The sequence below is a fragment of the Pan paniscus genome, chromosome 15 (assembly GCF_029289425.2).
Source record: "Pan paniscus chromosome 15, NHGRI_mPanPan1-v2.0_pri, whole genome shotgun sequence".
Taxonomy (NCBI): domain Eukaryota; kingdom Metazoa; phylum Chordata; class Mammalia; order Primates; family Hominidae; genus Pan; species Pan paniscus.
The window spans coordinates 55591005-55618190 of record NC_073264.2 but is presented as its reverse complement, the minus strand read 5'-3'; the positions used below and the strand labels follow the sequence as shown (position 1 = coordinate 55618190).

General features: G+C 39.8%; 1 protein-coding gene across 1 annotated transcript; it reads left to right on the top strand.

The window, feature by feature from the left end:
* The first annotated feature begins 7274 nt into the window (after positions 1-7274).
* GMFB (glia maturation factor beta) lies at positions 7275-22085 on the top strand. Its single transcript, XM_055097601.2, has 7 exons — positions 7275-7603; positions 12762-12858; positions 14318-14367; positions 15104-15153; positions 15611-15693; positions 16708-16781; positions 18408-22085. The coding sequence occupies exons 1-7, from the start codon at positions 7601-7603 to the stop codon at positions 18477-18479; spliced, it is 429 nt and encodes a 142-aa protein (XP_054953576.1). The 5' UTR covers positions 7275-7600; the 3' UTR covers positions 18480-22085.
* Positions 22086-27186: the final 5101 nt, after the last annotated feature.

Sequence of the window (27186 nt, the reverse complement as noted above, 5' to 3'; positions counted from 1 at the left end):
TGCTATTTATTGATTCTTTTCCCCTCCATAAACAACTTCTGACTTTCTGTCTTGAATTTTCCTTTCTCTAAGCTACCTTTGGGGTGATTCTAAATCATGTAAAAACCACTTGACATCTCTTTGAAGACACCTCAAACACTCGTGGTTAAGTCATAGCTTTAGTTAAGGCTTATTGGTTTCACTAGGGAAAATACCTTTGCAGGGACTGGAGAAGGGGGAGTAGGGGGTGGGGGAAATATACATATATATGAAAGGTTTAAAAGACAGAGGTGACCGGGCATGGTGGCTCATGCCTGTAATCCCAGCACTTTGGGAGGCCGAGGTGGGTGGATCACTTGAGGCCAGGAGTTCCAGACCAGCCTGACCAACATGGCGAAACCCCATCTCTACAAAAACACAAAAACTTAGCTGGGCGTGGTGACGTGCACCTATAATCCCAGCTACTCAGAAACTGAGGCAGGAGAATCGCTTGAACCCAGGAGGCAGAGATTGCAGTGAACCAAGATCACGCCACTGCACTCCAGCCTGGGCGACAGAGTGAGAGACTCCTTCTCAAAAAGTATACTTATATTTTAAAATCTTTTGTTATCTGGGACAAACAGCTGACACCTCTGGCTTTTTTTTTTTTTTTTTTTTTTTTTTGAGACAGAGTCTCACTCTGTCACCCAGGCCGGAGTGCAATGGCATGATCTTGGCTCACTGCAACCTAAGCCTCCAAGGTTCAAGTGATTCTTCTGCCTTATTTTCCTAAGTAGCTGGGACTAAAGGTGCATGCCACCATGTCCAGCTAATTTTTATATTTTTAGTAGAGACAGGGTGTTACCATGTTGGCCAGGCTGGTCTCCAACTCCTGGGCTCAAGTGATCTGCCCGCCTGGGCTTCCCAAAGTGCTGGGATTACAGGCATCAGCCACCACATCTAGCCAAGTTTTTTGTTTTGTTTTGTTTTTAAGAGTTCTATGGTTAAAAGTCAGCTAATTTTATAAGGCTTTTAGGCTTTTTTCTCTTCTTAGGTCTTGTTTTTTGGGGGAAAAAAAGTGTTTTTTTCCTTCTCAGTTGACTGAATCATTTCTGCATTTACTTCTGTCTTCTTGCCACCCTGTACGTCCACAAGAGATGACCTAAGGTAATTTCTGACAGCCTGAGACTTCTTGGGAGAAACATGGGAGGTGCCACCGACCCTGTTTTGGGAGAAAATTTTGTTGTCCTCGTGGAACCCCAAGAATTGTAAGCAGACAGTTTCCTTTTAAAATCGAAGGCTTTGCTCTGTTTTGCATTGTGTTACCTGATCTGTTTTACTTTTGGGGACATCAAAAATTATTTTGCTTTGTGAGAAAACTTTTAGCTTTTGTATGTAATAGCTAGGTAGGAAATACACTTTTAGGGATGGCTAATGACAGTTGCTTACAGTGAACAGTTATTATTACAAGGTAATACTCCTTTCTTTGCACATTTAGAAGAGAAAAACAGGCTCTTATGCACCTGGAAAGTATGAAATGTGAGATGGGCTGATTACAGAGCTGGCTGATAGGCATTTGGTTATCCAGCAGCTTCAGAAAATGTCCTTACAATGAAATACACTGTGGGCCGGGCATGGTGGCTCAGGCCTGTAATCCCAACACTTTGGGAGGCCGAGGTGGGCGGATCACTTGAGGTCAGGAGTTGACCAGCCTAGCCAACATGGTGAAACCCCGCCTCTACTAAAAATACAAAAAAATTAGCCGAGCATGGTGGCATGCGCCTGTAATCCCAGTTACTAGGGAGGCTGAGGCAGGAGAACTACTTGAACCTGGGAGGTGGAGGTTGCAGTGAGCCAAGACTGCACCGCTGCACTCCGGCCTGGGCAACAGAGGGAGATTTTGTCTCAAAACAAACAAACAAACAAAACAAAACAAAACAAAAAACAATGAAATACATTGTGAAAGCATTACACTGTCGCATCCTGTAGTGGTTTCTTCTTTTTGAGAACCCAAAATTTGGTATAAAAATGAGCTCCTTGTCTTCTGGGGTTCTGTTCTGCCTTTCATCTGTGCCCTAATAGGTCTAAGACCTATTAGGTCTTAGAAACTGCATGCTTTCTGGGCCCTGTTCCTTAAAAGGCTCCACTCTAAATCCAGTAATCCAACTTTAAAAATTTACATCTTTAAGGAAATCTCGATGTGTAAGAATGTCTGCTTTTCCTGGCCATCTTAACTTTTAGTCAGGCCATTTTTTCTTGGTTTGAGTAAAATGTGAATTCTGTATCTTGTTTACCTGAGTTGTCTTTTGAAAAATGCAAATTTAGAGTTGCCTAGCTGACAACTGTTTAAGGCAGAAAACAGGTAATCAAGACACTGATAGTCTAAAATGGGAAAGAAAAACTTAACTGGCAAATGAAAAATGTATAACCCTACCAGACCTGCTTCTGCCTGTCTGTGTCTGTGCTTATATGCAGTGTGTGTAATGTTTATATAAAAGAGCTCTCATCAATTGGCTTGAAGAAAATTCAGTGCTTAAATAAAATATTTGGTCAAAAAAAAGCTTTAATGGATTTTAGTCCACATTATTTTAGTAATCTTTGGTACAGTTTTACAAATTATTAATAAAATAAAACATCTTCAAAATTTAGGTATTTGATCTAAATTAGGCAGGTCAGATACTGTCTTTACTAGATGCTTTAAAGTCATGATACTGTCTTTACTAGATGTTTAAAGTCATGAACTCCTCTTGCTACAGGTAGTTAGACAGGCATGGGTGGGGCAGGAGAGGGCTCTCCCCCACCCACTAGGAACTTGGAGTGATGGTTTGACAATTATCACATTGCCTCTTAAAAGTGATAAATTGGGAGCTGATGCCAGGGAGAGACTATTTCCTAATGGTCCCCACCTGTTCCACTAAAGTGTTAACCGAATGCGGGTGCCAGGGAGAAACAACTTCCTAGGCATGCCCATTAAGAGACAAAATGGCGGCCAGGCACGGTAGCTCACGCCTGTAATCCCAGCTACTCGGGAGGCTGAGGCAGAAGAATCATTTGAACCAGGCAGTCGGAGGTTGCAGTGACCTGAGATGGCGCCACTGCACTTCTGCCTGGCGACAGAGCCAGACTCCATCTCAAAAAAAAAAAAAAAAAAAAGAGACAAAATGTTAAGAGTATTACTTTGGGAGGAGGGGGGACTCCCCCGGAAAAAGGAAGAAAGCCTCAGATGGGCATGTATACAACATCCTAAACAAACCGTGTGTGCGCACTTCCCAGGGGTAAGGGGGACACTGTGGGTGTAGGCAGCCCACCCTAAGGGAAGAATCGTGGGAAAGGAGCCAGCCTGTAAAGGCCCTAGGATCAAGGTTGAACACTGCTTGGCCTTCTTCCAAGTTGTACCTACCTTCTTTTCTTTTCTTTCCTCACTGTTCTAAAGCTTTTTAATAAAATTTCACTCCTGCTCTGAAACTTGCCTCGGTTTCTACTTCTGTCTCTGCCCCTCAGTCGAATTCTTTCTTCTGGTCTTGGCCTCCCAAAGTGCTGGAGCTACAGGCTTGAGCCACCTCACTTGGTCTGTTATTTTGTTTTGATCCTTTTCAAAAGGCAGTTTATAATCAGCTATAAGACTGGATACTCTTAAATATAGTTTTCTGATCACTTTGGAGAGTGGGTCATTAGAATAGAGGGAAAAACTTCCAGGGCTCTCTTGGAGAGCTAAGGTGTCAAATATCAAGAGCAGAAGTTAATTACGTGGACTGAACTAATAAAAGATTAAAACAATCATTTTATGACTTTTTGCTTGAACTGTTGCTGATCCTTTTGATTTTTGGAGTCAAGAAAACTTTTTTTTTCTTTTGAGCTTTTTACGGCTTTTAACAATTGAGTAAGGTATAATCCTGTGAACAAAAATTGGAGCATATTTCTTTTTTTTTTTTTTTTGAGATGGAGTCTCGCTCTGTCACCCAGGCTGGAGTGCAGTGGCACAATCTCTGCTCACTGCAAGCCCCACCTCCCAGGTTCACACCATTCTCCTGCCTCAGCCTCCCCAGTAGCTGGGACTATGGGTGCCTGCCACCACGCCCGAGCATATTTCTTTCTATCTGACTTCTGCAGAATTTGGAAACTATTCCTGAGTATTCTTAACTTATGGCAATACAGTTATTTGCATAATTATTTGCATAATTGCAATAAGAATCTGTTTCTTTGATAACAGAACACAATTGGAAACACTGGTTATTTTACCAAGGCTTTCACTGAAATGACATGCTTTCAAATATAAATAGACTAGGGAATCAAAGTTGACTTATAGAGCCCATAAGAGTCCTTTAGGAAAACTGGCCTCATAGTCTATGCAGTCCCTATACAGAGTTCCCAATCTGTGGTATGTACAGAATGTCACTTTCTTTTTATTTTTTATTATATTTATTTATTTTGAGACAGGGTCTTACTCTGTCACCCAGTCACTGCAACCTCCACCTCCCAGGCTCATGCAATTCTCCCACTTCAGCCTCCTGAGTATCTGGGACCACAGGTGCACACCACCATGCCCCACTATTTTTTTGTAATTTTTGTAGAGACAGGGTTTCACCATGTTGCCCATGCTGGTCTCGAATTCCTGGGCTCAAGTGATCTGCCCGCCTTGGCCTCCCAAAGTGCTGGGATTACAAGTGTGAGCCACTGCACTCATCCAAGAATGTCACTTTCTAACAGGCCCAGAAGCTCCAAGTTATCCTGGGATGTCCAGAGGAGAGGAATTCACCCAGTTTATACAGGTATTTGCAGCCCAGCCTGCTCAAGGCTTTAAAAAGTCTCATCTGAGATTCCTTATGGAAAAAGTTCCAACAAAGCCAATTTAAAAGATAATTATTCTTGCTGCACTTTATACACATAATAAGGCCAAGTATAATAAAACTAAAACTTATTTTACAAATTGGTCCTACCTTGATTCGTCTCTGATAAAAATGAGAGACTGGAGAGAGAAATATTATAATACACCTGCTAGTAGACTCTAGTCTTGTCTGTTGTTTTTGAGTATTTTTAAAATATTATTTTCTGCTGGGTGTGGTGGCTCATGCGTCTAATCCCAGCACTTTGGGAGGCTAAGGTGGGCAGATCACTAAGGTCAGGAGTTCAAGATCAACCTGGCCAACATGGTGAAACCCCTTCTCTACTAAAAATACAAAAAAAATTAGACAGGTATGGTGGCATACACCTGTAGTCCCAGCTACTTGGGAGGCTGAGGCATGAGAGTCGCTTGAACATGGGAAGTGGAGGCTGCAGTGAACTGAGATCAAGCCACTGCACTCCAGTCTGGGCGACAGAGTGAGACTCTGTCTCAAAAAATAAATAAAAATAAAATATTATTTTCTACAATTTGGATTTGATCTTAAAACCTTTCTGGGCTACAAGTCTCCAAAATAATGTTTTCAAATTTTTCTCCCATTTTTCTGACTTATACTCAATAGAATTCCTACTACCTTTTTTTCTGAGGCCCTGCAAGCTGAAGCTTATTTCTTGTGATACAAGCAAGAAGAACATGTCACATTGCCACTGCCTTCCTCCTCTGTAACTAAAGATGCTTTGAGTCTAACATCTGGATAGATTATACCAACCATTAACGTTTGTTTTTCTTCTGTTTCCATAGAAATGCCTCTTATTAAAAGTCTGTTGCCTTATATTTCAGACAACAGGAGACTATTCACTTAGATTCCAAATGGCATCTAATCTCTTCCTACAATCATTATTAAACTGAGCTTAAGCATTTTATTAGTTATCACTGGGTGCTATTTGGCTTTTAAAATAATTATTTGTTATATTCAATAGGGGTACAGTTGTTAAAGTTTATGTCTTCCAGGCTTCAACTATTCCAAGTCCCTTCAAGTCTGTAGAACAGTCAGTGAGAGATTTCCATGCCCCCCGGGGTTAAGCAGGGATGACAACCCTGTTCAGCAGGAAGTAGCTTTAGAAGATAAGATCTTTGGCCCTTTCTCCTTAAGAATAAGGAAGGTAAAATCTTATAAGGGGAAATGAAAAACAGTAGAAATGGGGCTTGGCTTCAGCTCACCCACACTAGAGCATTTTTTTCATGCATTTCCACTCATGACAAACCCACACCACTACCTTACTGCTAATAGTCCTTTTATTTAAAGAATTCCAGTGACTGGCCTTAGGAGATAACCAAGGTTGAGAGTGTCCCACCTTGGAGAGGAATGTTGAACAATTGATTCACAGCCTTGTTGCCGCAAACCAGACCATCGGGTGGCCCATTACTCAAGACAACCCTGGCAAACAGATAATGCTGACCTGCATAAACTACCCCTAATTTGTTGTGCTCTTTTAGGAGAGTCAGTCAGGGAATTCTCTCATTCTCTTATGCTGCCTCCCTTATGCTCCAGCATAAGCTCCAATGAAGCCTTGCCTGGAGAAACTCTTTTGGCCTCAGGTCAATTTGCATTGAGAGACCAAGAACCCATGGTCATAACAAAATGAGGTACTGCCCCAGGCAGTTTGTTTTATTGAAGGTACCTGTTGAATCCTAGAGCCTAAACTTTACTTCTCCCAAACCACTTTCTTCATGCATTCAAAACTGGACTTGTTCCACTAAGTCTGCATCTGGTACAGAGACTTCTTGATGTTTACTTAGGCAGTGGCCCATAAGAGTGCTCATTGAAACACCAATCACCATTCATTCATACTTCAATAAATAACTTGTATGGAGAAAAGAGGCTGGGCATGGTGGCTGACGCCTGTGATCCCAGCGCTTTGGGAGGCGCACAGGAAGACTGTTTGTGGCCAGGAGTTCAAGACCAGCTTGGGCAATATAGGGAGACTCTATCTCTACAAAAAAATTTAAAAATTAGCCGGGTGTGTGGTGGCACACGGCTGTAGTCCCAGCTACTGGGGAGGCTGAGGTAGGAGGACTGCTTGAACCCAGGAGTTTGAGGCTGCTGTGAGCTATAATCGTGCCACTGCACTCCAGCCTGGGCAACAGAGCGAGACGAGAGAGAGAGAGAAGAAATGTGTGTGTGTGAGAGAAGAGAGAAGAAATGTGTGTGTGTGTAAGAGAGAGAGAAGAAATGTGTGTAAGAGAGAGAGGGAAAGGGGGAGGGAGAGAGAGAGAAAGAGAGAGAGAGAGAGATTGATTAACCAAGTCCTGGAAGGCAGCCGTGGTCAGAGGTGGGGTTCTGGAGAGGGTGGGAGGAAAGGAGGTGTGCCTAGATTTGAGGGAGATCAAATTTGGAAGGTAGGCTGCGGTCAGTACACACAGTTACCATTGAAAACATTGATGTCACCATTAACATGCTCTCAGAGCTTGAAGACTGCGAAAAAGGTCCGGAGAACTGGCATGACTTTTAAGTATGCACCTTGGGTTTGTTTCTCACTTGCAGCCAGGCAGAGCGTCGTCCTCCTCCAGAGGGCGCAGGGAAAAGAAAAAAAAAAAAAAAAAAAAAAAATCAGGCGATCGCATTCTGTCTAATTTTGAGCCGCGCCTTTTGCCGTCCGCCATCACGTGCCGGCCCGCTGAGGCCGCGTTGATAGGTGGGGGCGACTGGGCCAGGTGCCGGGGCAGGAAGGGAGGCGGCCGCCGTGCCATTCTTAAAGGCGCCCGAGTGAAGGCGACAGGCCGCTGACGGCCGGAAGGAAAATGGTGAGTTGCCGCTGGGAGGGCGGGGGCCGGAGGGCTGGGCGAGCCGGCCGGCCGGGTTTTCCCGGTTTCCGGAGCCGGCGGCGGCGGGCAGCGCCCAGGAGGGCTCGGCGGCCGCTTCCGCTCCCAGCAGCTGGCCAGTGCCCATAGCCAGAGTACTTGGCCTCTGCCGCCGCCGCCGCGCCTCAGGGCAGCATCTTCCAGCTGGGCCCGGGGTGGACCCGCCCAGCGGGCCATGGGACTAGGGTGCGGCCACGAGCAGGGGGGTTGGGGAGGCCCCTCGCCAGGCCCTTCTGGATGGAGGGCTTCAGCTTCTGAGCTGTAGGTTGGAGGGAAAGGGGTGTGCCCCATCGGAGGGCTCCCTCAATTCCTGCTTTCCCTGCCAGGGCCGTGGCCAGGTTCCAGGGGTTGGTGGGCCCCGAGCATCTTCCACCTGGCGGCGTTTTGGGGGAGGACTCGAATTCCGATTGAATTCTCTCGGCCTCACCTTAGCTTTCTCTCTGCTCCTTTCCCTAGCTTCCTACAGAGGATTTCTCCTTATCTTTGCTTTCCTATGGCAGTTGGAAACCTTTCGACCCAAAGCTTTGGCACTGGGCCTTAAAGTAGTTGTCAATAACTTTAGTTTTGTTGGTTCTGGGGGCTGTGGCTTCTGTTCTTACATGGGATGGACCCCAAGCATAAAAATAAAGTGGAAAATTAAATAAATCGCCATCAAGGATCTTTTGGATCCATCCCATTAGGTTTTAAAATATGGGTAAATTTCATTAGAAACAACAAAACACTGCTCTCTGTGACCATCCACTCAATTCTCAATCCACTTTCATCGAATAGATCTTGTCATGGTCACTGAATCGAATGGATTCTTTTCAGTTTTCGTCTTCTCTGACCTTTTAGCTGCATTCCAGAGTGTTATACTCTCTTGTTTTTGAAGCATTCTCTTCCTTCATTCTTCCCCCTTGGCTTCTGGGATACAGAGCTCCTCCTACTTCTCCTATTGGTCCATCTGTTTCCCTTTCAGACTATTCTCCTTTCCCTGGACAATGCTCGAAGGAGTCCCAGGCTTCATCCTAATCCTTCATTTTCCGTTCTGTATTCTTTATCCTAAACTATGGCTTCAGTTACCGTCTATATTCAGATGACTTGTGAATTTACAGCTCAGAAGACCTTGCTTCTGAGATCCAATCCAGATCTGTATGTACTTTTTTTTCTTTGAGTCGGAGTTTCACTCTTGTGGCCCAGGCTGGAGTGCAATGGCGCGATCTCGGCCCACTGCAACCTCCGCCTCCCGGGTTCAAGCAGTTCTCCTGCCTCAGCCTCCCAAGTAGCTGGGATTACAGGCATGTGCCACCACGCCCGGCTAATTTTGTTTTTTTGTTTGTTTGTTTTGAGATGAAGTCTCGCTCTGTCGCCTTGGTTGGAGTGCAGTGGCGCGATCTCCGCTCACTGCAAGCTCCGCCTCCCTGGTTCACGCCGTTCGTTCTCCCGCCTCAGCCTCCCGAGTAGCTGGGACTACAGGCTCCCGCCACCACACCCGGCTAATTTTGTTTTTGTATTTTTAGTACAGACGGGGTTTCACCGTGTTAGCCAGGATGGTCTCGATCTCCTGACCTCGTGATCCACCTGCCTCGGCCTCCCAAAGTGCTGGGATTACAGGCGTGAGCCACCGCGCCCGGCCCTAATTTTGTATTTTTAGTAGAGACGGGGTTTCACCGTGTTAGCCAGGATGGTCTCGATCTCCTGACCTCAAGTGATCCACCTGCCCCGGCCTCCCAAAGTGTTGAGATTACAGACGTGAGCTACTGCGCCCGGCCCCAGATCTATATATTAATATTTCAATATTTAGTTACCATTCCCCTGGGAAGCTTTTCCTCCACTTGGTCTCCTCAAAGCCACCTCAGTTTGTCCAAAGTAGAACTCATGCCCTTTCTCCTCAAACCTAGTCTTCTGTCTGTTATACAAGACAATCTGTTATACCAGCCAGAAGCCTAGTATATCTGGTAACCCTTTTTTTGCTTACTCACACCCCACCCCCACCCCCAATATCCAATCTGTCACCACCTCCTTTGTAGTGGTTAAGAGAGTGAGTTAAGATAGGCTGCCTGGGTTGAATCCTGGCTCCACTAGCTATGTAATGGGGAAAGATACTTAACCTCTCTAAACCTTAGTTTCTTGCAAAATGGGAGTAATAATAGTATCTGTTTCGTGAGATTGTTTTGAGCATAAAAGGAAATCTATGTAAAGGATATAACAGTGTTTCTCTCATAGGGTCTGATACATGTTAACTATTATCAGGACTAAATGGGAATTTTTTGCTATTGAGTTGTTTGAGATCCTTGTATATTCTGATTATTAATCCTTTGTTGAGTGGAGAATTTGCAGATATTTTCTCCCATTCTGTAGGTTGTCTCTTCACTCGTTGTTTTCTTTCCTCTCAGAAGCTTTTTAGCTTGATATGATCTCATTTGTCTATTTTGCTTTAGTTGTCTGTGCTTTTGAGGTCTTACTCAAAAAAATCTTTGCCCAGACCAATGTCCTGAAGCAATTGCCCAGTGTTTTCTTCAAGTGGTTGTATAGTTTCAGATCTTACATTTAAGTCTTTAATCCATTTTGATTTGATTTTTGTATATGCTGAGAGTTGGGGTCTGTTTGTTTTTGTTTTTTTGTTTTTGTTTTTGAGATGGAGTCTCGCTCTGTCGCCAGGCTAGAGTGCAGTGGTGCAATCTCGGCTCACTGCAACCTCAGCCTCCCGGGTTCAAGCGATTCTCCTGCCTCAGCCTCCCAAGTAGCTGGGATTACAGGCGCTTGCCACCACGCCCAGCTAATTTTTGTATTTTTAGTAGAGACGGGGTTTCACCATGTTAGCCAGGCTGGTCTCGAACTCCTGACCTCATGATCCGCCCGCCTCGGCCTCCCAAAGTGCTGGGATTACAGGCGTGAGCCACTGTGCCCAGCCCGGGGTCTGGTTTTATTCTGCATATAGCTATCTGGTTTTCCCAGCACCATTTATTGGAGAGAGTGTCCTTTCCCCAGTGTATGTTTTTGGCATCGTTGTCCAAAATGAGTTGTCTATAAATGTGTGGATTTACTTCTGGGTTCTCTATTCTGTTTCATTGGCCTGTGTGTGTGGTTTTATGCCAGGATCATGCTGTTTTGGTAACTATTGTTTTGTAGTATATTTTGAAGTACTGCTTTGTTCTTTTTGCTGAGGGTTGCTTTGGCTATTCACAGTCTTTTGTGGCTCCTTACAAATTTTAGGATCTTTTCTCTCTTGCTTTTAAGAATGTCATTGGTATTTTGATGGAGATTGCATTGAATCTGTAGATCACTTTGGGTTAGTATGGACATTTTAACAATATTATGTCTTGTAATCCATGAGCTTGGAATCTTTCCATTTTTGTATGTTCTCTTCAATTTCTTTCATCTGTGTTTTATAATTTTCATTGTAGAGATCTGTCACTTCTTTGGTTAAATTTATTCCTAAATTTTTTATAGCTATTGTAAGTGAGATTGCTTTCTTGATTTCTTTTTCAGATTGTTTCCTGTTGTTGTATATAAATGCCACTGATTTTTGTATGTTGATTTTGTATCCTAAACTTTACTGAAATCATTTATCAGTTCTAATAGTTTTTTTTTTAATGGAGTCTTTAGCTTTTTCTAAATATAAGATCATGTTGTCATAAACAAGGATAATTTGACTTCTTTTTTTCTAACTTGGATGTCTTTTATTTCTTTCTGTTCCCTAACTGCTCTGGCTAGGACTCCCAGTACTATGTTGAATAAAAGTGGTACAATTGGGCATCCTTGTCTTACTCCAGAACTTAGAGTAAAGGCTTTCAGTTTTTCCCCATTTAGTATGCTGTCAGCTGTGGGTTTGTCATATATGGCCTTTATTGTTTTGAGGTGTGTTCTTTCTATACCCAATTTGTTGAGGGTTTTTATCATGAAAGGATGTTGAATTTTATCAAATGTTTTTTCAGCATCTCTTGAAATTATACGATTTTTGTTATTCTGTTAATGTAATGTATCACATTTATTGATTTGCCCATGTTGAACCATTCTTACATCCCTGGGATAATCCCACTTGATCACGGTGAATGATCTTTTTAATGTGTTGTTGCATCTGGTTTTCTAGTATTTTGTTAAGGATTTTTGCATCTATGTTCATCAAGCATATTGACCTATAGTTTTTTTTTGTTGTTGTATACTTGTCTGGTTGTAGTATCAGGGTAATGCTGTTCTTGTAGAATGAGCTTGGAGGTATGTTCTCCCCTTCAATTTTTTTGAATAGTTTGAGTAGAAGTGGTGTTTTAAATCTTTGGTAGAATTCAGCAGTGAAGCCCTCAGATCCTGAGTTTTTCTTTGATGGGAGACTTTATTACTGTTTCAGTCTCATTACTCATTATTGGTTTGTTCAGGTTTTCTATTTCTTCATGGTTGAGTCTTGGTAGATTGTGTGTGTCCAAGAATTTATCCATTGCTTCCAGGTTTTCCATTTTGTTATAGTGTTCGTAATAGTCTCTAATGATTCTTTGTATTTCTGTGGTATCAATCGCAATGTTTCTTTTTGTCTCTGCTTTTATTTCTTTTGCACATTCTTAGTAGCTCCTTTTTATATCTCTATAATTATTTAATTATAATATAAAATATTATTGGTCTTTACTCTTATGGGGTTTTTAACACTTTTGTTGCTTATATTTTTTTTCCCCTGTAATTGTGAGGGCAAAAAATAATTTATTAATTCTAAGTATAATCAGATTATTTTCTTGTTCTTCCTTCACTGTGTAAAAATAGTATGCTTGACTTCCTTTCTAACAGCAGACAGTGATTCTTGACTTTCCCCATATTCTTCCCTTCCTCTCCAGTTCTGATGACATTGCACATTATTATGTGTGTGGTTTTTGAGACATTCATTAGCCAAAGAGAAAGTTAAAATATACCTTACATATATGAGATGAACAAATGTGTAGGATTAAGCAATGTAGATCCAAAGGTTGGTTGATTTTAAAGTTCTTTTAAGTGTTCATGTATTTACTTTAATGCTTTCACTTAATTGACATTTGTGAATGTCAGTATGCATTATAAAGGTATTAGGTTTCGTAACTTTAACATGTACATATATTGAAGTCATGGCATTTTATGTGTGTTTTTTTTTCTTTTATAGAGTGAGTCTTTGGTTGTTTGTGATGTTGCCGAAGATTTAGTGGAAAAGCTGAGAAAGTTTCGTTTTCGCAAAGAAACGAACAATGCTGCTATTATAAGTAAGCTAAAAGTGATTGCCTCAAAGTTACATGGTCTTAATTTGTTTTTAATCTTGTAGCTACATTGAATGAACTGAACCGTTGGAAAGCAATGTTACTTCCTCTGTTTCATTTCCCCACCACCACCTTTAGATCACTTTAAAAAATAAGTAACAGCTAATTCTAATGTCACAGAACAGAGGTGGATTGTCCCACCTACCCCATAGTCCTTTTATCAGCTGCCTGTACAGCTCTGGAGAAGGCGGGCGTCTTGGTCCTTGGGTAGTGAGGATTCCCATCTGCAGTGACCCATCCTTCTTGGGGGACTAAAAATAGCCTGGCCATTCATCCTCAAATAGAAACCTTTGCCTACACCTAAAATGACAAAGTTCAGCATTGTGTGCATAGTGACTTTGGGCATTATTCCAGTTGTAGATTTGAACTCTGGTTTCAGGAAGAGTACTTTTAAGTGGCACTGGCACTATCTTCTGAAAATGGAAAAAGTGATTTGCATATTGCTTCTCCCACTGTGAGCTATATCTGACATTATGCAGATTTCCCTTGTATTCATAGGCAGTATTTAATATGTAGGTAGTGATTTAGAAAGATGAGGAAAGGATGAGGGGGTGAAAATGTAAAACTCTAGAGACCATGTTTAACAGAGATGCATCTGGCAGATGTGATTTAATCAGAGGTCATGACAACTTGTCATGAATTCTGATTTCATTATAAATAAATACTGCAATGTCAACATATGGTTCTTAAAAGTGAAAAAAAAATAAAAGTGAAAATGTGTGTTAGTGCCATTTACTGCAAAAGCTGAAACTATTTGAGATTATATTATATCTCACAAGATTTACTATCAAATTGGTGCAAAACCAAACATGGTCAACTTTGCCAGACTAACAGGAAAGGATAGAGGCGTAGAGTGTCTAAACTTATTTTGATTTAGCTTTGGATTACATTAGATATATTTGAATGTAGATATCACTTCTATTTAGTTATTCACTTTCTCAGAATAATGATACCGTGCCATGAAATCCTGACCTTGGAGAAGCCAGGAATTTTGAGGTTTCTCTATTTTGATCCCTGATCAGGCACTTTTTCCCTTGCAGTTCTGACCATGTTGCATATAGACCAATCAGTTACAGTTACCCTTTCAGGCTTTTTCTTATTATCTAGAAGTTGCATTTGAGTTACAAAGTTCTTTCATATACACAGGAAATGTAAGAAATTAACAGTAAGTTCTAAATAAGCAAATTAGGTACTGGGAATTATGGGTAAAAGCTTTTAAAAGCTGACAGCTTGAAAAGCAAAGCTAGCTAATAAACCGTAAACTAAAACTGTGAATTAGTTATATGCTTGTGTTTCTTGATGTTTTAATTTTAGATGTCCGAAAAAAAAGGCTGAGATTGTGTGGGTTGGGCAGATCAGGGTCACATTAGAATCCCAGCTTACTCATACTTGATTTTTATTTTAGTGAAGATTGACAAGGATAAACGCCTGGTGGTACTGGATGAGGAGCTTGAGGTTTGTTCAATGAACTAAATACAATTTTATAGTTAAGTAATTATTATTTCTCAAAAGATGCTATATTAGTTACATATGCTTCTAAAACGAATCTTGAACCTCCTTTAAATACATGCTCATTATGCATAAAAGCATGTGCTAATTGTGTAGTTTGTGATATTGCTAATTTAACTACCTTGTTCAAAAGCATTAGTGAAGTCCAGTGTAATAAGTGGTATAAGTTGGGGTCATATACTGAGTAAGAAGTGAGTCAACTTTGTAACTTGCTTCTAAGTTGCTTGACTAGTACTTAAAACCTGAAACCCTGCAATTTAAATATCTGGTTTGTCAAATTAAGTAACTAGAGTAAAAAGAATTCAATTCTTTTTTCTGAAATCAGACATTGTTTCTTTCCGCTAAGATACTGGCTTATGTCATTCAGTATTTCCTGACAGCTGGGACATAAGCATAGAATCTGTGCCTCCCAGCCCCATATTTACTTAATAAATGGAATGAAACCAAGTGGGCAGAAGGAGGCTTTGATTGGATTGAGAATTTAGTAACCTGAGTTTATGTATAATTTAGTAAGATAAAATTTTATTTTGTAGCATGTGGTAATAAATTTATAACTGTTAGTAGAATGGGTGCTTGGTGTATCTCTTAAGGACTTATGGGTAAGAAAATGTTTAAAAGTTGCTTTTCTCTGTGGTGCCAGGGTAAGAAAATGTTTAAAAGTTGCTTTTCTCTGTGGTGCCAGGGCATTTCACCAGATGAACTTAAAGATGAACTACCTGAACGACAACCTCGATATCCTTTTCTTAGTGCTTTAAAACATTTATTTTCTTTCGTGGTCAGACCTGTTTGTGAGCTCATTTGTTAAACATCTAAAAGTATCCTTCTGTGTCATGATGACAGCCAAATTAAAATATGTGTGCATATACTAGACTAAGAAAAATGAAAAGTTGGTTTATTCGTGGGATGAATAATTTTCTTTTTAAAACTATTTCCTTTATTATAACATGTGTACAATAAAAATTGAGAAGAAAATAATCTGTATTAAACTTGTACTTTAAAAAGTTAAATTTTTTGAGAGATTATGTGATTTTATAACTTATCCTTGGAACCCATTTAATTTTGTGGAAAGATAATAATGAAGGTGTGGCCTAAAAGAATAGGAGAGAAACTTGCAGCTCAGTAGCTCCCCAGGTGTTGGTAAATACCTGTCTGAGAGCAGTAACTTTAGTTTCTTTAACTTGAGAAAAACCTTCATTGTGTATAGTTATAAATATCAACATGATGATGGGAGAGTTTCATATCCTCTGTGCTTTATTTTCTCCAGTCCTGTTGGTAAGTGAATTTCTTTAAATAACACATATTTGGCTTAGATCCAATTAAGCCATTTTATACTAGACAAATTTTATGCTGTTTTTAAAGATGGACATTGTTGAATAACCTAAATTGAGGAGGGTCTGTGTCTATGTGTGGCCATGTGCCTGTGTGCATGCATCCCTAGAAAGAATGAAGCATCATCTCTTAGAACTTATTTTCTTAGGATAAATTTCTAGACGTGTAATTGTTGACTCAAATCATACATGTATTTTAAGCATTTTGAAACGTGATGACATTCTAATATAGCAGAAGTATTTTCTTTTTATATTTTAATCATATAAAAATGTGAACTTCACATATAATTGCATATATTTGTGTTTCTTTTAAATAGTAGTTAACAGTGATATGCTTATAATCTTGAGAATGGTCCTAGAGTAATTTACATTGGGTATTAAAATGGGTTACTGGTATTTAAGGAATTCATTATCACCAGAACTTCTATCACCACTGTTCAGGCCTGCAATAAGAACTGCATTCACTGAGCTATTCTCCAAACTTCATAATTTGTATAATTTACTTCCCACTCAAAATATACTGCAGTATATTTTTAACTTAATATATCGGCAGAGTGAAACTTTTATCAGAGCAGATCTCCCTGCCCTACTGGTCCACTACCATCCCAAAACCTTGTGTATTTTAGTCATCCATAAAATTGATCTTGATATTTAGTGTCAAAGTTAAGATAGTGCAGAAAGTTTTTAATTGTTTGCAAGGCTCTAAAAGTCAGGATCTACAAATGTCTAGAATCTTTATTTTTGCCAACCTGTAGACTTGTTCTTGTTTATTTATAACTTAACTGTCTCTTTCTGTAGGCAGTGTGCAATGTAAGACTCAAAATACAACCCATATATATTCTGTAAACTCAATAGCAAAGGAAATCCTAAATGTGTCATTTTAAAAAATAAAAATAATGATAACCCATACCTTTCTCAAAATCTGTGTCTCATTTCTACACTAATCTCTCTTTTCCAGGATGTAAGCCTGAACAACAGATGATGTATGCTGGAAGTAAGAATAAGCTAGTCCAGACAGCTGAACTAACCAAGGTGGTATTTATATTTGACTGACTTGTTGAGACGATATTTTCCTTTAGACTATAAAGCAATAGCTAAAATAGTCTAAAGGAGTATTTTTTATGCAGGTGAAGGTTATTTAGACCAGATTAGTAAGTTAGCCAAAGCTTTTTGTTAACTGGAAATAGAATGAGATAGAAGCATTTGAACCAAAGTGTATTTTTTGAATAAGTTGATTGGAAGAAATCACATTCAAAATATAGGCAGTGTTAGAAAGCCACTGTAACTATTAAATCTATTGAGAGTTAGTTTATCTGCCATAAGGTAATTTCTAATAGATAAAGGTCAGCATTGAAGTTTCTCGGAACCCTTTACCATAGTCTAAAATGAACCGAGTTCTGTGCTGGAATTCAGTATTATGCAGTTAATTGTATTGTTTCCAAATATAAAATTGTTAAGAATATTAATAAAGTTAGGACATTCTGTTTTATATGAGAACTTGCTTTAAGATTTAACATGTCCCTATTTTATGGTATTTTTGAAAGTTAAAGGTAAGAGGTACTTGGCTCTCAAACTTTATTTAACTTCCACATATTAGTTTGAATTGAAAAAGTATATGCACTTAAGGTTTTGAAATAGGATATTATATTGCCAAAACTGTGTTAGACAGTATTTCCTTTCAAGTTTTATTTTAAGAACAGCATCAGTATTTTCCCCTTTGGTGCTTAATAATCAACTCTGGAATGCCTTTAAGTGCCCTCTGCTGTTTCCCCTTAGCCCATGTGATTGTTACCACTGCTTTATAGACATTACTTTTTCCTGATTTGTAACACAGGGACACTGGAGTTGCTCTAACGGTTTGGGTGGTTCAGAAGGAGCTGTTAACGGCCTCAAGTCTGTTCTAATCCTGGGGATGCCCTACAGTGCTGAAGTTGAGACATTACAGTTTACAAGTTACTTTTACAGATAATCTCACTGAATCCTTACAACAGCCCTGTGAGATATTCTGTAGATAGGAAAACAGACCCAGTGGATGAATGACTTGCTCAGGGTTGCATAACAGTAAATTTAGACAGAGCTAGGATTTAGCTCTGTCTAGGACTTAGGATTCACATCTGGCTCCAAATCCCATCCTTTCTGCTGTAATACATTGCTTTTCTATAGCCGTTATGCTTTCTGGGCCTGATTCAGATTCTTGCTAGAGATTTGTGGCTGATCTCCATCTCCCTCTGATATTTCCATTTGACATTCAGACTCTGGAAGACCAGCGTATGTTCCTCAGTTCCTAACTAGATTGATTTTAGTTGTGTTTACTTGGGATGTCTTCTAGGAGATAAGATTTACAGAACTGCTCTTTTAGACTTTGTAGATTTGTGCTTTTGGGAGAGTTTTGGTTTCATGTTGTCTTGATTGCTGTACTTTGGTAACTGAGTACTTAGCATTTAAAAGAAGTGAAGTTCTACCTAAAAGGTATATCTCATTTACACAGGTTAAGTCATGAACAATATGAAAGGAAGCAGAATTTGGTATTTAATACTCAAATATATAACCAAAAATAGTTTGGTGTATAATACTCAAATATATTTTTAAAAATTCAAATATTTGACTTTTTTTTTGGAGTGTCAAAGTATGACCCAAGTTTTTTTTTTTTTTTTAAAGGTATTTGAAATAAGAAATACCGAAGACCTAACTGAAGAATGGTTACGTGAGAAACTTGGATTTTTCCACTAATGTGAACTTCTGTGTTTCCAAAGTATTTATGTATTAACCTGACCATACTGGAATCAGACATAAATACTTATTTATGCCTAAAAATGCACTGTTACTTACAGTTTGTTTCCTGCAGTAAAGAAAAATTCTTCATTTGTGCAAAATTTGAACAAAGAGGAAATCATCTTCATACTAATGAAACTTTGTAAAGTGTTTCCTTATATTGGTAATTGTTAGGTGGACTACTTTTCTCCAGGGACTTTTTGCACTCTTGTGACTAATTTCTATAACTTATGGTTCGGAATTTGTTACTATTTACAGACACCATTGGGAAGTGGATATATTAGATTGTGAGAGACAACAGTTGCCTCCTTTTGACAAATACTGGATATTAGCAGTTTATTTATGAAAATAGCGTATTATCACTTGTCAAATCATTGAAATTCATTTGGGGTCAAAGACTTGAGTGACCCAGTATTGAGCCATGAATAATTTAGTGTAACCTGTATTACAAGTACATTGATGAATTCTGTATCTTCTTTGGTTTCCTGTATCTTTTTAATCAAGTCTAGAAACTATGTTCATCAATCACTCATTTTTAAGGTCGGGAGTTAGATTTTATGATAGAATTATGACTGTTAGCTTTTCTCCTTATAGCATCTTAGTCTTAGAAATTGGTGGGTTGTAATAATCAAGGGCTTCATTCCTTTTATGTCATTTCTAGACAGTTTTGAATCTAGGTTAATAACACTTTATTTATAAAGCACCTCTTAATGTCCTGTGAACACTAATTATTTTAAATGTGTTAATACTGTGCCTTTGATTTGTTAGCTTTAAAGTTAGTTTAAGACTTTTACACTGCCAGTATTCCAGATTTGGTGAAATTAATACCTTTTTAAAGGGTCCAAATAAAATAATTTTCTAATGTGTATATCTGAAATTTGTAATAAAATCAACTTCATATTTTAAAAATTCCAACTATCTGCTTGCATTGGTGAATATATGGCAGTCGAGAGTTATAATTTTGGGTATACTTGTGGTTAGTTTTGTGCCATAGGAAAAAATTATCTTAAAACTTTGGCCATAGTTAATAACATTAACACTTCAATAGCAATCACATCTTATATCCTAAATGTCAGAAGATATTCTGAATTGGATGCCTGAATAGTTAACTAAACCAGTCTTGTTAGATGATGGTACTGTTGGCATAAAGCAAGGATTCTGATATTTGGCATACTTGTAAAAACAAATACATAAGTAACCATTGAACATTAATTTGATAATAGGTCTAGAGACTCTAAAAACTAACCAAACTTGGTGAGTGTATTCTTATATTAAGAATATCTTAGTCATCTCAAAACTAGCAAAATTTAAATTTTGGCATGTTTTCCATTCATATGTTCTTTGCATTTTATTTTTGAGGTTTCTGTGAGAAGTAAAGATAGTTGGAATTTTTGCGATATTGAATAGAACATCTTCTGTTCCCAACACTGTTTGGCTTCACTAATTTAGAAGTCAGGAAGCAATAGAAAGTTGGAGATGAGGAAGTGCTAGAGTAGGTGTTTGTTTTGGTTCTTGGAGGGAAAAGATTCTTTATTCCAATTTCCAGAGAGAAGAGAAAACTCACCCAGGAAGTTTAAAAATTCTTTAAACAGGTATTTTGATATTGGAGAATAACATGCATATAATTCTGTAGGAATGCACATGTAATCCAAGTGAGTGGAGAGTGTTTTTAATGTTTTTGAATGAAGGAAATGAGGTTTTGTTTCACCTGGTTTGCAGCAGTAAGAGAAACTAGTGCTGCAAGAATGTATTTTTTAATGAAGTTCCTTATTTTGTCTTGCATGTTTTAGTTTTGCTTATTTTTAAATTTGGAGGTCCTCCATAATGTCAGATAATATTGACCTGCCATACATTAGCACTCTTAGTTCCGCTACTGTCTTTAACAGGAGCAAAGAGCTGTGATAAACCATGCTTTTTTGAGCTTGTCTGACTCCTAATTAATAACATGTTTTTGGCAAGACAACAGATTGAGGTTAGAGGATCAGTAGGACATTTTTATTCCATCTGTCCTATGGGGAGATTTACAAATCCCGTGCTCTAAAATGTTCTCAAACATTTATATAGATTTCCCTTTCATCTTACTAAATTTTGCATTGTTCTTTTCAAGTATGTTTCGTATTTACTGTCTTTTTTTCTGCCATTTCCCAAATAATAACTCCAGATTTCATAATTCCAGTTTTTACATTCCGTTATCTTTCTGGTACAACCATTCCCATTCAGCCTTAAATCTGAGTCCTTTTTAGCAGCAACTTTTTTCCTGGGATCCTCCTTTGTGGTCTTCTAAGTCAGTGTTAGTTTTGAAATTTTTGGCCCTGCATAAGTTCTGCATAGCATCTAATGTCAAAATAGAACCAACTGGTAATCACAGTATTATTTAGTGTGGTTTCCATGACAACAAAAATACATATGAAGAAAACTTCTCAGGTTACTATGCTGAAATTCCAAAATGTCTGAGTTTTGAATAGTGATCACTTTGTTCTGGTATTGACGCAATTATATTAGGAAAAAAGTTGGTTGACTGTTTTTGTTTAATTGACTTCTAAAATGTTCAAATTGTCTAGTTCTAAAAGTTTACTAAATGCCTAGTGCAGTTAAACATACTCTTGTTTAAGTGTGTGTTGCTAAATTTTTTACTGTCATTACTAAATAATCTGTGTGGCAAAATGTGTGTCAGCACTTTTCCCTCCTTTTTTATCTCCTATTTTCAGGAGTCAAATGTAGCCATAAACTGTATCCTTGTCTGACACTTTAGCTAAAAATTTCCAGTTAGGGGAGTTTATTGCCAAATTAAATTTGGCTGTTTCCCCCCAACCCATATAGATATTAAGGAAGGTGTACTTAAAAAATGTTTGGACTGCTTTTAAAACCTGAGCAATGTCATTAATCCATATGTGGACTAGTGATGAATAGATATTTTCATAAGAGTTTAAATGCTGATATTTGGTGGAAGTAGAGAGTAACTCATATTCTATCAATTCAAGTATTCTTACTATGGTTGCTTTCCCTATTTGTTCAATAGACTGATAATACTGGAATTTATAGAGTTTGAGCCATTACAACTTTTGTGAGGATGTGTTTCAAACATTTCTGGACAAATCTTATTTTGTATTTCTGGAAGAATGTAGTAATCTTCTAGACCGCTTAAAACCAATGCTCCCAAGCTGAATATTCTTGAGAAATTTGTTTTTATTATGCCATTTGACATGTCAAATCAGTGCTCATATACAGTAAACTTGTGATAGAAATTGTATTTTATTGCTTTTTGGAGTATAATTCATATAAATATAATTACTTGAATATTGTTTGAGATCATTAACATGCCAGGGCAGTTCCCACTGATTTAGATGGTCCAAGATAATCTCATTCAGGAGGCTTGAAACATTAATGGTTTAGTCTTGTGAATTTTAACAGTTCTCTGTCATCGTTTAACAAAACCAACAACTGACACAACTCCTTAAGCTGTGGTTTCAGTCTCTGCTAGTTCATATTGCATGTTTATTTTGGACAGTCTTTTGTTAAGCATGGTGCTTGTACTGGTTTAAATAAAATGTTAACATTAAAAGACTTCCGGCTTTTCTTTTTTTACTCACCTCTTTCCCCCTTTGGAGTTACTGGTATGTACCTGGCTAGATTTGTGTGAGCCATAAACTTTATCTGGACAAACTGAGAGGCAAAATAAACAAGTCATTTGGCAGCTTGGTGGAAGGAGAAGATAATCAAGTTATAAAAATTTCTAAAACTTGGTCTGATGCTAAAATGTAGAAAATGTCAGTAAACAGTAGTAGGGACAGACAGAGCTATTTCAAACAATGAACGCTTGCTTTCAAAGGGAGAATTAGAAGTTAGGAGAGCCGTATACTTCGTAAGAAATCAAATTGAAGGTTTTTTTAATTGAATATAGCTTATCACTATGTATTAAACACCCATTGACAACCCGTCCTACCTTTATTACCAACTGTACTATATGGTATATGTTTAATAGGTATCTACTGAATGAATACAAATCACTAATAACATAGTTTTTAGAGTTTGCCATGTACTTGTGATTGTGTATGTTGTAATAGTCACAATTTGTTATGATTGTGAAAGGAGTAGTTTATGCCTTCCTGTCTAAGAATTTCACAAGGAAAATTGGCCCAAGCATGGGAACATTTATATCTTCCTTATTTATCAAATTTGGCCACTTAACCTACTCAAACAGCCAGCTCTTAAATTTTTTCACCTTCACTAAATAATACCTATTGTCTTTTTGTCCTTTTCACTTTTCAGCAGCAAGAAGCATTTGTAAGCACTTAGCCTCTGAGCCTGGGCGCACTCTTGTAACCACCCAGTGGGTTCTCCTTGCCTGCTGCCCAGACAGAGCCAATTTATTAAGATAGGAGAACTGCAATAAAGAATTTTTAGGCCGGGCACAGTGGCTCACGCCTGTAATCCTAGCACTTTGGGAGGCTGAGGCGGGTGGATCATGAGGTCAGGAGATCGAGACCATCTTGGCTAACACAGTGAAACCCCGTCTCTATTAAAAATACAAAAAATTAGCCAGGCGTGGTGGTAGGCACCTGTAATCCCAGCTACTCGGGAGGCTGAGGCAGGAGAATGGCGTGAACCCGGGAGGCAGAGCTTGCAGTGAGCCAAGATAGTGCCACTGCACTCCAGCGAGACTCCGTCTCAAAAAAAAGAATTTTTAATTCACACAGAGCTGGCTATATGGAAGACCTGAGTTTTATTACCCAAATCCGTATCCCCCAAAATTCTGGGATTGAAGTTTTTAAGGATAATTTGGTGGGTAGGGGGTTGGGAAGTGAGGAGTGCTGATTGGTTGGATCAGAGATGAAATTGTAGGGGGTCAAGTGGGTTTTTCTTGGTGTCTTCTGTTCCTAGGTGGGATCACAGAACTGGTTGAGCCAGATTACCAGCTCACCACAGGCTCGACCCTGTGGTGCTTCAGAACACAGGGTCTGCAGAATATCTCAAGCACTGATCTTATGTTTTACAACAGTGATTTTATCCCCAGGAACAATTTGGGGAGGTTCCAGAATCATGCAGCCTTGGCTGCGGTGACTCCTAAACTATAATTTCTAATCTTGTAGCTAATTTATTAGTCCCTACAAAGGCAGACTGGTCACTAGGCAAGAAGGGAGGCTTGTTTCAGGAAAGGGCTGTTATCATCTTTCTTTCAAAGTTAAACTATAAACTAAATTCTTCCCAAAGTTAGTTCGGCCTATGCCCAGGAATAAACCAGGACAGCTTGGAGGTCAGAAGCAAGATGGAGTCGATTAGATCAGGACTCTCACTGTCCTAATTTTCTCATTGTTAGAATTTTTGCAAAGGCAGTTTTACACTCATTTGCATGAGGGTACACCTTGAGTGGATATTGTATCCTTGTATAGTGTAGTTTTAACTGTTGGGGAGCCAATTAAAGATGTTACTGCTGAGCACTAGGGAGTTTTCACAGATAATCCTCTTATCTTCTACTTGAGATCTACCCCTAGGCTGTGTGAAAGCTCCCTGCTGAGGTTGCTGCCCTCTTTTAATTATAGGAAGGAAAGAACGCCTTGGTTGCATATCCAAATGCCACCATGCAAATCAGACAAAGCAGGAGGAGAGAGTGTGACTTCCAAAGTCACTGTTACTAAGTATAGATTCTCTTACTCTGGAATTTAAGGCTCTTCACATTTCGGCCCATTTCTTACATGCACTGCACGGTTGTCTTAGTCCGTTTTGTGCTGCTGTAACGACACCTGACACTGGGTAATGTATAAAGAACAGAAGTTTATTTCTCATAGTTCTGGAGGCTGGAAAGTCTAAGATCAAGCTACTGGCATCTGGCAAGGGCTTTCTTGGTGCATCCTCACAAGAAAGGGGTGAACCCCCTCTTGAAAGTCCTTTCTGTGGCGGCATCAGTCCAGTCATGAAGGTTTTTCCCATAAAGCTCCATCGTCCAACACTGTTGCATGGGGGATTAAGTTTCCAACACATGAATTTTGGAGGACATCTTCAGACCATAGCAACAGCTAAGGCTAAATATGCCCACAACCCTTTGTTAGGTGGAAATGCCCCTGCACCTGGCTATACTTTCCTGTTCTAAGCCTCCTCCCCACCCTCAGTACACATAGGACTCTATTGATATTTTCAGCCCCAGCTAGTTGAACCCAAGGGCAGCCAGCCTCTATGATGTTGCCAGACTGATATCAAACAACAAGTTGGGCCAATCACTTTCTTGAGTGAGGCAGATAGCAGTGCGAGCTGACTGACCTTGAAAGAATGCCAATAGATGGAGAAGAGGGAAAGAAGATGCCAGCTGGGATAGTGTAGAATAAAGCAGGCTTGGCCAGATGCAATGGCTCACGCCTGTAATCCCAACACTTTGCAAAGCCCAAGCAGGAAGATTGCTTGAGTTCAGGAGTTCGAGACCAGCCTGGCCAACATGGCAAAACCGCATGTCTATTAAAACTACAAAAAAAAGTAGCCAGGCGCGGTGATGCATGCCTGTAATCCCAGCTGCTTGAGTGGCTGAGGCATGAAAGTCACTTGAACCCGGGAGGCAGAGGCTTCAGTGAGCCAAGATCGTGCCACTGCACTCCAATCTGGGCAACAGAGTGAGACCCTGTCTCAAAAAAAGAATAAAGCAGACATGCAGAGAGTAGCTGGATCATGTTAAAGATGAAGGCCCAAATTGAGGAGCCCGACTCCTACCTTTTAGGTTTCTAGAGCCTCCTTTGATACAAGGCCACTCTTCATTGTCCCCTTTTTCTGAGGCTTGGTTGGTCAGCTTTTTCTGGGTTTCTCTGCATGTCCGTCCTTAGCAGAAGCCTTCCATTACCTGTTAACCTGGGCATGTCTGTTTACTTGTGTACAAAAGTGCCTAACTACAGTGCTACCTCTGGTTTCATCTGTCACTGTTCCCTACATTTACAATAAGCCTAAACAAATGTGATGGTTAATTTTAGACGGCATCTGAGTGGAGTAGTGGAGGAAGATCCACCCTCGGTGTGGGTAAGCACCATCCAATCTGCTGGGGCCCTGGAAAGAACAAAAACAGAAAAGGCAAATATGCCAGTCTACCTGGTGGAGCTGCTATGCACCCTTCCTCTCCCGTACTTGGACAAGAATTCCAGGTTCCCTGGACTTTGGACTCTAAGACTTACACCAGTGGCTTCCTGGGTTTTCAGGCCTTCAGCCTCAGACTGAGAGTTACACCACTGGCTTCCCAGGTTCTGAGGCCTTCAGACTTGGCTGGAGCCACGCTATCAGCATCCCAGGGTCTCCAACTTGCAGAAAGCCTGTCTTGGGACTTTTCAGCCTCCACAATTGTGTGAGCCAGTTTACTTAAGAAATCCTATCTATCTATCTACCTATCCTCTATCAATCAATCATCTGTCTATCCTGTTGGTTTTGTCTCTCTGGAGAACCCTGACTAATACAACCTTTTATACAAACATGTCCTGAGCCTCATCTTCCTCCACCAACAGAAGCACTTTTCTCCCTATGCTGCTGCCGCTGCCTGCCAAAATCAACAGCCTTCAAAAATCACCCCAAATGCCTTGTAAACCATGAAGTCTGTTGTTTGTTGAACTAAATATAGTACCTTCTTTAAAAAAGCAGTAACAAAAAGAAAATTTTTAAACAACAAATATCATTAGAGAAAAATCAGAAAATGCAAATAAGCAAAAAGAAGAAAAAATTGTATCACCCAGAGAACTCTGTGGTTTTGATTATCTTTCCCTGTCTCTGGAGGAATTTTCTGGTCTCATAGTCTTTCTGGTCAGCCTTAAGTATTACGGAATTAGACTCATTTTCTTTTCAGGTAACAAAAATTCCAGTCTAGTCTAATGTTAAAACTTCAATATCTTACTTTCTTTAAAGCTCTCTCCCTTGCCCCATCCTCTCCTCCATCCCACTTTCTTTAAAAATATGCTTCATGTTGGGAATCCACAGTGGAGAATGAGATGTGGTCTATCCCTCATTATTGCTGCTCCTTGCTCTCCCGTTGCTAGTTGTCTCTGGTTTCTCTGGGGTTGGAGGAGGAGGGGCAACCTAAGTGAACAGAAAAAAAGACTTATTAGCCTGGTACAGTTGTCATCTGGAGTTGGGGCCTCTGAATGTGGCCAACGTCAAATACTAGCAGATTTCTTCCATGGGGTGCTCTTGTGGGTTCCTTGCTGATTCCCTCATTGGGAATTTTGGCTGCAAGTTCCTTGACTTGGGTCATGCCTCCTCTGGCTAGTAGCTTTACAACTACCCCTGCCAGCTCTTGGCTTCTAGCAGTTGCCTCTCTGTTGTAGTCACCTTGTTCCTCCAGGCTGCCATCTTGGCCAGGGTCCCTTGTTCAACTACTTTGCAGTGTCTTAGTTCATTCAGGCTGCTATAATAAAATACCTTAATCTGGGTAGTTTATTTTAAAATTATGGCTCACGGGCCAGGTGCAGTGGCTCATGCCTGTAATCCCAGCACGTTGGGAGGCTGAGGCAGGCGGATCACTTGAGGTCAGGAGTTCAAGACCAGCCTGGCCAACATGGTGAAACCCCGTCTCTACTAAAAATACAAAAATTAGCTGGTCATGGTGTTGGGCACCTATAATCCCAGCTACTCAGGAGGCTGAGGCAGGAGAATTGCTTGAACCTCAGAGGTGGAGGTTGCAGTGAGCTGAGATTGCACCACTCCA